Here is a 15,972-nt window from a genome sequence, read left to right on the forward strand (position 1 = left end):
GAAACCACTATACACTTTATTAGACCTGTTTCTTAGCAGTATTTAGCGCTTTCTAGTCCCTGCAACTGCTGCTTACGAAAGGAGGAGCCTTAAGCAGCGCCGTTTCTAAGTGGCTACTCTGGGAGGCACAGGTGGGCGAGTCTGGGGCACAGGTGGTTCAGTGACATGTCCGTCTGTTGGTCAGTCTGCTTACACGATTGGAGGAAGCCATTTCAGTTTTTTCTTGTTGTTTCTTTAATAGAACAAGTAAAGCTTGGTGAAAATAATTAGTCTTGCACTCATATAGTGCACACTAACCAAGAGCCCAGGGGGCCTATATACACCTACAAATGATGCTGGGTCTGCACCTCTCTATAATTACTGTTACATGTTGGTTGTTATGTGGGTATATAAGAGCAATGGCATGGATTTTTTTTCCAGCTAAAAAAACAGGGTCATAATACTTTGTGCTCCTACCCATTGTTCATCCCCATTTGTGCATAATAATTGCCCATCTGTGCTCCTGCCCAAAGTAAATAAGCCCCTTAAGCTCCTTGTCAAAATTAGTAAATAAAGATGGCTGTCATTTGTCTGTAAGGTACATTCTGTTTGATATAGTAGGTATATTTGAGTGCTCACAGAGCATTCCTATAATTATTTGCATAATACCTCAATATATCTACTGTGCAGACTATGACATTGGACCCATGGGATGCTTGAGGGCTAGCATTACGATTATTATTATTTTTCTGTAGGTATGTAGGTCACTATATTAATTTGGCAGGCATTGAATAGCTGATGAGAACCTGGAATAATTTTAATGGTTTTAAATTTGTGATAGACACCCTGTATGTATAAACAAATGTGTCTTTTAAAAGCCTCGCGAGGCAACTTCGGCGATTTCCCAAAATCGCGCCGCCACGTGTGCCATCCCACCGGCGACTTACATTGTTGCCGGTGGGATGGCAACTGGCGGCAACTCGGGGAGATTAGTCACCCGCGAACAGGGAGTTTTGTCTAATCTCCCCGTGTGCCAGAGCCCTTATACATTTGTGTAGGTGTGCCTTATTCACTTAGCAGCATGTTTACTAACATTGGAGATAATTATCGCCAGTGATGTTGCACTTAGTAACCTATCCTTGTACTTATGATAAGAATAGATTTGGAATTTCACCTTTAGCTGTATTAGGTATTGGGATTTTATACAATATCTAGTATGTGAACAGTTAATTATCTAGTTATAATAAAAACAAGATCACACACGAATATCATTAACACTAAAATTTATTTATTAAGATGCAAAAGAAAGGCAGTGAAATTGTATCACACAAATTGGGATTCACCATGTGGTGTTACCACTTCTTTCCTCCTGCCCTCCAGGTAACAAGAGTCCCTAGGACTTATGGATCGACCCAAATAGAGAGTCACAGCACCCATCGCAAATATAAAATATATTACAATAAATATATACATCTGGATCATAACGACCTAGAATGCAAGTCTTCTGATCATTAGCAGCAGTCCTGAGTCATTGCCTACAGGCTTTCTTTCCACCAGTCTCATGTGATGTCCCTTTCCCTACTCTCAGGGAGAGTATGGTAGATCCTTCCCACGCTGTTCTCACATGCTTTTCTTGCCCTGGCATCATTGCTGCCCTGTGTGCAAACAAAGGACAAAATAAGCCTGTCAGCTGCAAAAAGAAAACTAATGTTGTTTAATTGGCTTCTGTCATAGCATGTTGGTTAGAGGAAAAATTAGCCAATGTCATGTATTTTTTTTTTATCCAGTTGGTTTTTGTACTATACAAAAGATACAGGAGTAAAACATGTGATACTATGGGGCATATTTATCAAAGAATAAAACATATACTTACCACTAGTTCATCAGAGTGAAATTCTACAACTCTCAGTTATTTATATGGGATCCTAGGGAGCATATATATCAATGAGTAAAAGTGAGAGTCTTTAAAAATATGATAGAAATAAATTGAGAGCACCAGAATTTCACTGTGTTAAGCTCTAGATTCACTCTTTGATAAATGTGTCCCTTTAGCTCTCATGTATTAACAATGCATTAGTGCAGTAGTCTCACGTATAAACAATGCATTTGCGCACTAATAGCATAGCAACCAATTAGCATATAGCTTTGATTGGTCTTGTACATTTTGAATAATGAAAAGGAAATATATCATTATCCTGTATGGGTTAGTTCACAGGTGAAAATTTTCAACCTGGTTGAATTTTGAAACCTGGAGTATTTTGGTAAATAAGAATTCCATGTCATACCACTGAAGCAAGATAGATGTTAGAATACTAATGGGTAACAACACATTCATTAAAGTACGACAGGTCCGATTACAAAAAATTCTAAAGTTTACAACTTTTGCATATTTTCTACAATATTTTTGTTAATCTGCGCAACTTTTTCGTACTTTCCGACAATTTGCGCAACGATTTGTGCGACAAAATCGTATTTGTCGCACCAAGTATGAAAGTTTCGGATTCATTGAAGCTGTGGTATTGTGACTTTCCTTGGGCCAGGTTGGAGCTGCAGAGTGCCATTGAGTCCTATGGGAAGCTGCCAGAATCATGCACTGAAGTCAGAAAGGTTTTTCCGCCATTTACGATCGTTCGGATGTGATAATTTTGTGACTTTTGGATCGCCAATTGTAAACGATTGCTTCAATACGGAAATTTCTGAACTTTCGGATCGTAATTACGAAAGCTTAGTATTCAAACGAACTGAATCTTCATAACTTTTGCAATCATCAGAAATGATTGGATTTCGTGATTCAGATTCGTACTTTAATGAATGTTCCCCCATATGATTTGATCTCTGTGTCATGCCAAAGCTACTTCAGGATTAAAAATATAGTTTGTGGCTGGATAGTAAATGCTAAAATGAAATGTTCATGGGGAGCAGGATTTTTTAATATAATGGTTGCAACCAAGCCTTGGTAAATAGGGGGAACTAAAATATTAATGCAATTAGTGCCTCTGTAATAATAGTTGCAGGATACCACCATGAGACTCATGCAGATGCAATATAAACCATGACCTTTGTTATAGAGACATATGTGTAAATTTGTCTATGACAAATGTTCTTACCTTCAAGTGTTTCTTCTTCAGTTTCTTCATATTCCTCTATATCATCTTCCTCATCTTCATCACAGTCTGTAAAAAATAACATTTAGCGGTACAGTACTTCCCAAATGGCTGATACAGCATTCTCATTAGTCTATTTTGATGCAGTTATGGGTTTCCTCTAACAGGTTCTCAAAATCACTGACCAAAGAAAGAGTGTATTTTACATTTGTTCCATGGTGACAAATATCTACCTTTTGACTAGATATGTTAAATAAACCCAATGACAAAATCAGTCTGTCTTTATTTTTTTTCAGTATTTGATTTTTTTTAATTTATACTACTACTACTTGGTGAGTGTTTTATTTACTGTTGCTTTTTTGTGCCTTTATTTTTGGTTTCGATAAAAAGCATGTAATGGTAGTTCAACTTTACATAAACTTTAACTATGATTGAACAGATATTTTGATGAGTGACAATTGTCTGAGACAATTTGCAATTGGTCTTCATTTTTCATCTGCTTGCTTTTGTCCCATTTCCCTAGCAACCAGGCAGTGGCTTAAATTAAGACTTCAAGATAAAGATATAGGTGAGGGTCTGAATAGAAAGTTATGTAATGGATAGTGATAGAAATAACAAAAAAAAAATGCAGCCTCGCAGAGCAATAGTTTTTTTTCTTTTTTACTTTTTTTCAGTGAACCCCATTTGAAAGCTGGAAAAAGACAGAAAGCAGCAAATAATTGTCCTACTTTTTTATTTAATTTACATTACTTGAAATAATTTTTGTAACTGATTTACTTTAAGAAAATTCCTTTGTAGACTGTATTTGTTTTAAACAATGATGACTATATTCTTATTATCAAATGCTATTGTCACCCCAAATCCTGCATTAAACAAGATCCTTTCCAACCATGATTCTCAGCTCACTTGGAGTGAAGTCAATGCTTCTCAGACACTGGCTGACATGTTCCATATCCAGGGTGAACTGGTCCATATTTTCAAATCCATGATCAGTCTTCTCCAATTGGCAGCCTTTGGATGCTTCCATTAGCCTGCAAATACAAGAGTTAACATTTAAATAAGCTGAACAGCACTCTGAACAGCTGCATTCTTAGATATCCCTAACATAATATAATAAAATAAAAATGGGCAAAATTTGCCCAAGTATAATGACCCATAGCAACAAATCAAAAGCAATGCTTGCTTTTGCATCAGACATGTATTTGACAAATAAATGCTACCTGCTGATACGACTCCTTGCACTAATTGCCATTCTACAACTTCCTCTTATGTCACCTCCCCATGTTTCTTTCTATAGCCCTTCCTTACTGCTGGATCCTTTGAATGTTTTCATTTTTTTTTACTAGTTGCTTCTCTGAGCAAAAGGCACACTGGTATTGTTTTATTATGAACTCGATATGGCTGAATCACCAGTTCATGCAGTAGGTAACAATCATATGATTTTCATGCTTTGGATCTGGAATGTTACTTACTTTTTAATAAGCTGTTTGGACTCCTGTAGGAAAACAGCAGAAAAGAAAAGGTTTAGCACAGCATAAGAGAGGTACAACATAAGAAATAGAAAATGTTTAAACTAAATTAGACCGCTATAAATGGATTTTTAAAGGATAAATTTATAAGACACAGGCAATTTGTATTTCCTGGATTTAATTTACACTATATTTGGGGTGTGTTGACCTATTATGCTCTGATTGTGTTGAAAGCTGTATTAACCTTTTAAAACTGTGGTGTCACATACTCTGGGTAGGTACATAGGTACATTTAATACTCTGTGAGCAGCATCGCAATATACTGTTCTTGCAAGTTGGATGCAGGGGGTATTCTGCCCAATTGGCTGGCACTGTTTGCATTGTGGCTTAATCTGCTTGACAACTTCCCTGAATAAATACAATAGAAGGCCTATTTATAAAGACGAGTAAAATATTTTATGCCCTTGTTTTTTGACCCCCCTTCCCTCTTGCCTTCTGTATCCCCCATATTATATGTTTGAAAATAAAGAATATTTAAAAAAATATATATTTTATGCCAAAAAAGTCATACAAAATATAACGTGTATTTCTAAGGTTCTTTTGTTGCCTTTACAGCAAAAATTTTTGGCATAAAAAGAGCCAGATCTGTTTAAAATGCAGTGGCACTTAAAGGAACAGTAACACCAAAAAATGAAAGTGTATAAAAGTAATTACAATATAATGTACAGTTGCCCTGCATTGCTACAACTGGTGTGTTTGCCTCAGAAAGACTACTATAGTTTATATAAGTTAGCTGCTGTGTAGCCATGATGTTACTGTTCCTTTATGCCTGTTTTTGCTTGGCTTTTTGTATTTAATACATCTTTTAATCCGGAAGTTTAAATGGTGCACTATGAAGCTAAAGGTATAGTTCACTGTTACAAAATTTGACTTTGTATTCACATGCCACTTTTTTTTTTTACTCGTCTTTATAAATATGCATGTAGAGGCATTTATGTTGGAAGTCCCAGTAAATTACCAGAAGAAAGTTAGCAGGTCCAGGCTGTTCCATAGCCTGAAAAGCATTCTGTAGCACATTGGATGAGGACTGGAGCTGTTCCTGATACCGTACAATGAGAGAACGCACAAAGTTCAACTTCTCTTCCTCAGCTTGTGAAATCCGCTGTACCAGATGAGTCTTTTTCTCCTCCAGGTTCCTGAAAAGTGTCTCAAACATCTCTTTCACAGACTCCTTTTTACTCTGACTGTTCTCCTAAATGGGATGATTAAAGAAAGAACAGTCAAACTCACTAATCTCTGTAAGTGATCAGTAACAACCCTCAAACACCTCTTAGGCAAGTAAGTCGGATTTATGGTTTCCTTTGATGTTACTTTGGAGCAAACATATACTACACTAAACTGTATTCTGGATAGACAGCCCTTATTATTATTAACATGTATTCCGCAGAACTGTACAAAAATGGGTGTATAAATTAAACATACAGATACATACAATGCAACCAATAACCAATACAAGAGGTGAAAAAGGGGCCTACCTGACTGATAACTGGTTGGGTATTGGCCAGATATCCAATAGGCTGGGTAAAAAATACTATTCACATCCACTGTACATTGCTCATTTAACTTGTATCAGCTATATAGATTGATCTGTATGTGTAGGAAACTCCAGGATTCATGCACTGCTGTCTCCATGTAAAGTAAAGTTCTTGAAATTTCTCACCTGTATAGTTTTGCATGATTCTTCCAGCTGGCTAAGAATACACTGAATTCTATCATTACCCGCTACCAGCATCGATATGCAGCTATTCAGTTCTGTCTGTAAGAATAGAGATAGCAAAGAAAAAATAAAAATGTGTTATAATTAAGGGAGTTAAAAATTGATGTATATTAGTAGTGAAATAAAAAGCCAGAAAGCATAACTAAAGGCACAATATGCCTAAAAAAACAGGTCCAATAAATAAATATACTATATATAAATATAGTATATACGTTGATGAGCTGGCACTGCAAATAAAAGGGCTAAATGAATAATATAGAAGATACTATTTTTTTTTTCAACAAAAAATGTGGTGAGAACATTGGGAGCTGAAACTTATTAAATGTATGTAAATTAACACTTAGATTAGAAATGATAAAGCTGAATATCCTTTAATAGTGGTCAGGTCAAATGACCCTCTTCAACCTGCTCTTCCTTCACACCCCCACACAGCTGTGACACTACACTGCAGCCTCAACTCTTTCTAAATATATCAGCTGACTTGACTATGCTGTATCTATAAATAAGAAGTAAAAAGCTACCAAGAGACTCAGGACTATGTGGGACCTTGAAAAATTAACTATGCAACACTTTTAATGTTGTTTGTGTGACTGGTTGTGCTGCTACAGGCCAGTCAATAAAGCAAGCACTATGCATATGCTTAGATAGATAATAGATAGCAGTTTGCAACTGTTTGTGTGATTCTGTCCTTTTTAATATAATGTATATTAAGTCTTAGTGGTGGTTAGTTTGTCCATGTAGTTACTGTGTGTCATCATAAACACTAAATAAGCCATTGCATGAAGTGATTGTGATACCCTGCTGTGTGTTCACTTGCTTCCGCCAGGGTGGCTGATATTATGGTTATGGCAAATGGTGTAACCCTAGTTTGCATGAAGTTGCTTCTTGTGTTTCTCTCACCTTCTGACTCTGATACACGTTCTGGAGGGGAGACACATCACAGTCTTTATGAACTCCAAACACTTTGCACATAGAGCATGTTGCTACCTGGCAGCTGAGGCAATATATATTTATTTTTTCATCTTCATGTTTCTCACACATTGGATGGTTTTCCTTCTTTTCAGGCCGACTGAGTAGTGGGAAAGACACAGAGAGAGTGATTTTGTAGTAACTAGCATAGATTATCTACCACTGTGTCCACAATAACAGATTCTACAGCACTAATTATTGCCTATTTTTTTCTTACCTAGTACAGTCTTGTTTGTAGATATCTATTATATTTTCTACCAGCAGGTTTCTCTGGAGACCGTATACTCCATGACGATCTAAGATAACTTCATGACGACAGGTTGGGCAGCGGAATCGCCCTCCAGATACTGAACTCCTTGTAGACCAATATGGGTTACCAGCCTAAAATCAAAAACTGAAGCGTTATTATATCCACATATCTTAAAGAACGAAAATGTTATCCACATATAAGTGTTTGCAACTGTAACATTATTTATAAATACTGATGGCTAATATAGCATTTGATTTCTAATGCATATTATATTTGAACCACTCTGTATAATGGTTGTGAAAAAAGAGTAACAGACAGAGACAGAGATTATTTTAGGAATGACTTCCCCAAACAAATGATGCATATACTTGATGGTAACCGGAAGTTACAGATAAAGGCAACAGGCCACATAAAAAGCATTATATGAGCATGCAGGAAAATAAAGCATAATATAACATAATAATGTATAATAGCAACTAGGCTGTTTCACAAAAGAGTGGGCTAATGCATACATTAAAAGCTGGTTACTCTTCACCAGAGAAGTTCTTCTCACCTGGAACACATCATTGGCACACTTTCTACACAAGTTGTGCTGGCATGGTAGTATTACCACAGGCTTGTTGAACATTTCCAGACAAATAGGGCAGATTAACTGCTTTTCAAGACTATCCATGGGATTATTCTCCCGGATAATTTCTGAATTGTAATCCATTTTGACAAATTATCTTCTTTATTTTCAGTCGTAGCTTTTAGGTCTCTCCTCTTGTGTCCTTAGTGTGACTTTATTTAACAGTCCTCGGTGCGAATCTTTTCTTTCCAGTCAAGTAGTGTTTCTTGTTCCAAGATTAGCTCCTGATTTCTGTGCAGACCCTCCTATATATAGTCTGTATGCTGGTCACATGCAGATGGTGGGGACGGACATCTCACATTCCTATGTCTGTACTGTGGGTTCAGATTTCCTGCAGTCCCTGAAAGTTTGCAAAGCTATCACATGAAGTAGTGAGTAATCTAAGGGAACCTTTTCTGTAAACAGGATAACAGGAGGATCCCTTTATGAGTGGAGTTATTTTGTTATTTATGGACTCAGGAACAACATGCTAACAAATGCAATATTCAGAGAAAGTAATTCAAGTCAATCCATCTGTGCCACTTCAACACATTTTCTGTTACGACTGCTTACACTGCACCATTGTCAAATTTATAGCCCATAAACCAAATAAAATATGCTGCCCAGAAACAATATAGATTTCTTTGTATAAAGTTATCATCACTTCAAAACACTCCAGCCGATAGAGATGCTGTATAATTAGCCTCTATAGTTCTGCCATCCTGAACAATTTTAATTTTCTTGATACACTGGAATATATCTTGCTAATTAAACATGCATATCTTATTTTAGTGGCCATTTTCTAGATGATTCTCTTTTATATTTTTTTACTGTAGGTCTCTAAATCCTCCATATGTATGCTATTATTGCTTCTTTCAGTAATACTGTTTTTCTAATATTGCTGATGCTTTATTTCACTGTAAAGGCATAAATAAAGCTGTTTCCTTTTTTCTTCTGTCACTGAAAATACTAAACCTCTCAGACTGTATCCTTTGTATGTATTATTTTACATTTTGTTCTGGTTAAACCATCTAAATGCCATGTCTATTCATCATTTATAGTATTATGGATTAATGTTTTCTAGGAATGAATGCAGGACTCAGCTGAATCCCATCACTTTTTGCATTATTCAGATTTGGGCAAATCCTTTGTTCTTAAGTTTAACTAGATCTGCCACAGATAATAGATTTTAAGACCTTTAAGGGCTTTTGGGTGCAGAAGCAGATCAAATGTTGCTTTTTTGCTTCACCCCAAGCAATGAGCAAAGTAGGGAATAAGTGACTGCTTGGTGGAGTGGTGGATCTGGGGTATTGACCACTGATGTTAATCTGAAATAATTATTTTCTTGCTTGAATTTGTAATTGCAAATGCAAATAAATTAGTTGAATTCAATGGTAAGGCAAAATTTGCTCATTCCTGTTCCTTGCATTCATATTTATGACGGTTTATCTTTGAACCAAAGGATATGTGGGATATGCTGGGTTTTTTTTGCCAGGTGATACTGAGTTGGGGATGCTGATGTTACTTTGATGTTACAGTTTGGATATATTTGATGGAAAATTCTTAATTTTGAGATCTCAACATATATAGTTGATGTATCGCTAATATTTATTAAAATATATAAAGCCCATTACTCATCTCTGACTTTGAGGCACAACACATTTTCACAGAAACAAAGTACTTTAAAAGCTTTTCCTACCTACATACAAAAATCACTTTGAGAAATGCAATTACCAATGAGCAAATGCTGCCTTGGTTACAGAAATAGTTTGAAAATTGGTTTAGAATGGAGGTAACCACGCTGCACCTTTAACAACTTAGCAGTAATAGTTTAGGTAGCCGCTATAACTTTGCAGGGATTTTATACGTGTCTTTAAACTTATGGTGTATGGGCAGCATACAAATCAAACAGAATGATCAAAATGAGCAGACTTACCCATTCAGTTAATTTGGGTGGGTACCAGCATTTTGTTTGGTGTGTCATAGTGTTTAGGGTTCTGTTAGTGTCTTTGGAAGCACATCCTTCCTCATTTGCTTACGATCACTAGTACACTCTTATAGAAAGATATATATTGGGACAAGGTTCTATCATAAATGAATCCAAAGTTGGCATTAAAGTGACAAAAAATTCTCTGTTGTTACTGTTAAAAATGGTTTTAGTTTAAATTAAGGTATAGTTACTTTCTTTTAAGAATATCAGCAATTTATTTTTGCATACTAGATCCATCAATAAGTGGTGCACTCCAATAGGGTCCTCTTAAAGAAAGGGTGCACAAAAATATTTCTATCCCATGCATTTAATCAGTAATAAACGTCTCTGTTGGAGAGCATAGGTTTATTTTGAAAGTTGATTACAAGAAACAAGTACTATATATTCCATATTGCATGGGTTATATAAAGGGGTCATATGATGTCTTAACTCACTGAGTCATTGTAGCAGGTACAGAGGTTCCCAGAAGTGTACAGGGACAAGGGGGAGGAGAAGGCTGTTGCTAAATTTCCACTGTTACAGGAGCACATGATGTTTAGTGCCAGTCTGTAGGGATAAGGGAACTGATAGGTAAACAAACAGCACAGTCCAGTAGACAGGATAATGTATCAAGCAGTGAGGGAACTTCTGAAACAGGAACGTGAAATTTTCTAGGGTAGTTATAAGGGTGGAAAGTTCCAGCTTAAACCTTCAAGGCAATTTTACAACTATTATAAATATCTATATAGTGGTTTACAGATTTTAGGAGATATATGTGTTTTTATTTCCTAGATCACTTTTAAGTAAACAAATACAAGAATGCCAAGACACCCTTACCTTATAAAAAAACTGTGCAAATTAAACTGCCTTTCTCAAGTAACAGTGCTTGTCAGGTTAGTAAAGGGTGGAGATGAAAATGAGAAGTTAGAATATTGTAAAAGTGCACTGCAACATGCTGAAACTATATAAATAAAAGCAAACATAAATGCTTATAAAAGGAACAGCAGTATGGCTCTCTCAGTGGCTTTTTATAAGCAATGATGTTTGCATTTTTCACACCTATGGTGGGGACGTACATTGAGATTGAAAGCTGGATTTTTAAACCTGGACAGCACGGTTATGTAGCACAGTGGTGTACATTGAAATTCAGAGCTGGATTTTTTAACCCTGGACAACTGCAACATGCTGAAACTATATAAATAAATGCAAATATAAATGCTTATAAAAAGTACTGCAGTGTGGCTCTCCCTCAGTAGCTTTTTATAAGAATTTATGTTTGCATTTTTCACACCTATGGTGGGGACGTACATTGAGATTGAGAGCTGGATTTTTAACCCTGGACAGCACAGTTACCTTCACTGACTGAGTATATAAATAAATGATGATGATAGAGCACATGTTGGGCCATTACGTTAATAAGACGACTCCTTTCTCCCCTCGTGCATCTCTTTTAATTTCTTTATTTTCAGCCTTAATCTTTTATTGTGGGACAGGGAGAATAAACTTACCAGCTAAGCAATAACATGTTTTTAGAGATAATATACTAGTCCTACTGTTCTTTTCAGACTGGGGAGAAATTAAATATTTTTTCTCCAGAATGTAAAGCACAGTAGAATTGGCACATTTTGAGTAGCTAAATGAAAATAATTTTATTGTTTAGCTGTGTTCCATAGTTTGGCATAACACGCACATAGGCATAACAGGTCAAACTCCTTCTCCTTCTAACACAGATGCATTTAGGCTGGTTATTTTGGCTGAGCCCACTACAGCTCCTAGGATGGATAAGGCAGGATCCAATGAGACAGCACTCTCTGAAATAGAATATGACACAGTCCATCTGTAATAAGGTAACTCGTGCATGCCCAAACACACAACCCTGGGTGACTTATTGTATAAACTTAGAGCAAGAAACTAAAGGACCGAGGGCAAGCATGGCATAGTTTAATTAGACAAACACATGTTTATGCCACAGTATTTTTCTATGGAAAACATGCAAAGTTGCCAAATGTCCGTAATTTCCTGGGACAGTACCTATTTTTGATACTCTTCCTGGAAGTCTCTGGACATGTTCCAGGTTTTTAAAACTCACCAGAAGATTTTATTTTTCTATAACCAGTAGGCAGTAATTAGTAGGGATTCTTTATGACAAAGACACAGACTACAAAGAACCTAGCACTAATGGGAACACCACATTGGATGTGCCCCATATGGGCAATGTTTAATGCATCCTATGTTACCACCAGTTAAGGTGGGCAAAAAGCAACTTCGGAGAAACTTGCATCACTTAGGAAAATAGAATCAAAATACTGGTCCTGCTTGAGCTGTAAGTGTTTAACCTGGATGTAATCTAACCCCACCTAGAAAGGGATATATATAGACTTGGCACTGAGCTTAAGAAGTTTCAAAAGTTACGCAAGAGGTGGCAAAATGTACTGAAACAACTGCAGCAAAGGTCTGTGATGTGACTTAATTGTGCAGTGTTATAGCTAAAAAGAAAGGACCTGGGATTGGTGTGGAGTACAGTTTTTCGTTCTATAAATTAATTATCTTTATTGGTAACAGTAATATACATCTAATCAATATTATTTTACACAAACCATCATAAGTAAATGTACAATTTTATTAAATGTACAAAGCTTTATGATTTTAGATTTAGTAAATGATCAGAATAAATTTGAAATGAGTGCAAATAATAAAAAGTAATCCGTAAATTAAAAAAATAATTTACAAAAGATGCAGAAAGTGCAGAACTGTTACCCAACATTTAAGCAATTGATCAGAGGGAGAAGTAAATAAAAAGAAATACTAAATCTGGATCAGGGCAATCAGTGCAATGAATAGGACTTGTGCTGAACATACTTTTTGCCATTTTTTTACATAACAAACACTGCCAGCCGTTTTGGACAAAGCAGAACTTCTACTGCCAGACAGTTTTCGAACACTTTTTGCACATTATCACTTTAGGGGCCTTTCCTTGGGGGGACTTTTAGTTTACCCAGGAAGACAATATATTGTTTTTTTTAATAACAACCTAAGCTTAAAAAGTATGGTAGAATTGTTGTGTAATTCCAATTCTGTAACAAGATATAGGCTTCTAAATGTCTAAAAAATGAAAAAAATATATATTTTCCATGATATAAACACATACACCATAAACGAAAAATATTTTATGCATGAAAATACAACTAATTTGGAAAGTCCCATGTCCCCTGAACGTGCCAATACCAAATATATATAGTTTTATGGAGATTTCACACTTGTATAGGTCAAAAAGTCCCAGCAGTACACTACCAAATTTCCAAAGCACTGCTCCAGAATGCTGCATACTTTAGATTTCAAAGCCAAAAATTCCACTAACAGAAGGTGTATCCCAGAAAATTATACATTTTTAAAGTTAGTTTTTATCAAAATTTGTGAAATTTTTTAAAAATCGCTTCAAAGCTTCCAGACTATAATATCTTATCTCCTACAGGTCATAACGTAACCAGATAAAACATCCTAAATATGAAAGCCAGGGGTCCAATAAACTAACTCATTTTGTGTGAGATAAAGCTAGTAAAAAGTACACTCACCCCAGAAAGTCAAATATTTTCGGAAAGTGTGTACTTTCCGAAAATATTTGACTTTCTGGGGTGAGTGTACATTCCCCCGAATCTAAAATGTGTCTTTCTACTCCAAAGTACCAAGCCGCAAAGCTTTCCTAAATTTGGCAATTTTGATAACATTTCCAAAAATCCTCTCGAAGCTTCCAGTTTGCAGCATCTTATTGCCCACGTATCATTAGGTTTACCTAAGTATGTGGCATGTAGGGGCCCCAATGTGAACATACCTCCATATGTACTGTCATTTCTGTCATTTCAGCTCCTGCAAAATCAAACATTTACATGCTTTATGTGGGATAATGCTACAAAATAGTAAGCTCACCACAGGAAGCTATATATTTTTGGAAAGTACACATTCTCCTGAATCTAAAATGGCTAACCATTTCTTTTTACTCCAAAGTACCAAGCCACAAAGGTTTCCTAAGTTTGACGATTTTTATGACATTTCCAAAAATCTCCTCCACTATGCAGCATCTTATTTTCTACAGGTTATTAGGTACCAAGATAAAACACCCTAAATATGAACCCCAGAGGTCTACTGAACAGTTTGATTCCCACTGTACATAGGTTTATCAAAGCACATGGCACTTAGAGACCCCCCAAATATACCTTGTGCACACTAATTTCATGGCTTATCTTTACCTAATTCATAAACACATGGCAGTTTTATGAGGGGTAGAAGCTGCAGAAATGTAGGGTAACACCTAAAAACCATATATTTTTGGAAAGTACACATTCTGACAAATCCAACATGGGTAAAGAGTCCTTTCTACACCAAAGTACCAATCTGCAAAGCTTTCCTAAAATTAGTGGTTTTTATGATTTATGATTTCAGAAAATTGCATAAAAATGTTGCAATTTGCAGAATTTATCTCACACAATTTCTTGCATACAAAGGCAAATCACCACAAATAGGAACACCTAAGGTCTACTGAACAGTTTGATGCCCAATATGCATAGATATACCAAAGTCTGTGGTATGTACTGAACCCAAAATGAAAATAGCGCATATGCATTTCTCGCCTGCCAACTCAGCTTTTGCATACAGAGCCCCCTGACAGTGTATTATGTGCCGAAACTTCCCCAAACTATACAGAGACCCCCAGAATACCATATATTTTTGGAAAGTACACATTCTGATAAATTCAAAATGGGTAAAGTTATTTTTAGCTATTTTTTTAGCTATGCTAAAAAACAGATTAGGAATACTAATACAGGGATAAAAATGCAATTAAACCACAAAAATTGTTCAAATTGATGAAACAACAAAATAAGTCACACAACAGCGTAATTAGTGGTTAGAATAGCTGATCCAATAGTCACGTTGCCAAAATAAAATTTTTAAAAAAACTAAAAAAAATTTTAAAAAAATTGTGTATACATGTGTGTACACATCTAAAATTTGTGTGACAGTGTGTATATAAGTATACTAAAGAGTTCTAGAGTGTGCAAAATGGGAAAAAAAAACCCTGTGCTAAATTGTGTGTAAATGTGTGTAAGTGTGTGTATTAGGAAAATAAAGAGCACTTACCATTAGAAGGCGTCTGCTGCTTGTAGGTCCGTGCTGTGATGCAATCACATCGCTGGACCGACTTGCCAGCCCCCTTGGCTCGTTGCCGAGGGGGTTGGGGGCACAGCTGACTCTCTGCACCGGCGGCAAAAGCAGATAACTGCTTTTTTTAAAACAACGTAGTACCTACATTGTTGGCAGGGAAAGGGTTAAGGCTGATGTCTCGTGGAGAGATTTAGTCACCCTTGATAGATCTCTGCTACTGCAGGCGACTAATCTCTCCAAAATGCCTTTTCACCAGCAACAATACAAATCACTGGTGGAAAGGCCTACGTATCATTTTGGTTTTCCGAAGGTGCGCAAAGCTTCCCCCTGCAGTCAACTTTACGCTACTTGGTGAAGTCGATGCATAGGCCCTTCCTGCAGTGATTCATATTGTTGTCGGTGGAAAGGCATTTTGGATAGATTAGTCACCCACGGTACCAGTGATCTATCGCGGGCGACTAAATCTCTCCATTGGACATCAGCCTAAGGCTTTATATAAGGGTAAGGTAAAACTTATTAATGGGGGGTGCAGTTGTTATCGTATGACAGCATGGCACTCAACACTGATTTTCACCACAACCCGTACCTTTTCAAGTTTCTTTTGCATACCACTAGACCCCTGGGTAAGCTTAATAAGAGGACCCTGAAAATGAAAGCTACTACATTAGAGTTGCCAACTTTGGTGAGTTAT

The 15,972-nt window shown here is 36.3% G+C and overlaps 1 protein-coding gene across 2 annotated transcripts; it reads right to left on the reverse strand.

Moving 5' to 3' along the window:
- Positions 1-1,245: 1,245 nt before the first annotated feature.
- trim63 (tripartite motif containing 63) lies at positions 1,246-8,431 on the reverse strand. 2 transcript variants are annotated; one of them, XM_012957279.3, is made up of 10 exons: positions 8,102-8,431; positions 7,516-7,679; positions 7,230-7,398; positions 6,273-6,368; positions 5,571-5,804; positions 4,556-4,578; positions 3,990-4,114; positions 3,087-3,152; positions 1,853-1,904; positions 1,246-1,634 (listed from the first exon to the last, which is right to left on the reverse strand). In XM_012957279.3, the coding sequence occupies exons 1-9, from the start codon at positions 8,258-8,260 to the stop codon at positions 1,885-1,887; spliced, it is 1,056 nt and encodes a 351-aa protein (XP_012812733.1). In that variant the 5' UTR covers positions 8,261-8,431; the 3' UTR covers positions 1,246-1,634; positions 1,853-1,884. The 2 variants fall into 2 exon arrangements, with proteins under 2 accessions (XP_012812733.1, NP_001072557.1); NM_001079089.1 differs by lacking the exon at positions 1,853-1,904 and having other exon boundaries at positions 1,248-1,634; positions 8,102-8,308.
- Positions 8,432-15,972: the final 7,541 nt, after the last annotated feature.

Source organism: Xenopus tropicalis, chromosome 2 (assembly GCF_000004195.4).
Source record: "Xenopus tropicalis strain Nigerian chromosome 2, UCB_Xtro_10.0, whole genome shotgun sequence".
Taxonomy (NCBI): Eukaryota; Metazoa; Chordata; class Amphibia; order Anura; family Pipidae; genus Xenopus; species Xenopus tropicalis.

Excerpts from the sequence above, each read along its gene's own strand:
- trim63 (XM_012957279.3), bottom strand. The coding sequence starts at position 8,260 with ATGGATTACAATTCAGAAATTATCCGGGAGAATAATCCCATGGATAGT. Across the intron at positions 7,399-7,515 it reads TACAAACAAGACTGTACTAG|TCGGCCTGAAAAGAAGGAAA; the intron begins GTAAGAAAAAAA and ends CCCACTACTCAG. Across the intron at positions 4,115-4,555 it reads TCCAAACAGCTTATTAAAAA|GCTAATGGAAGCATCCAAAG; the intron begins GTAAGTAACATT and ends TTGTATTTGCAG.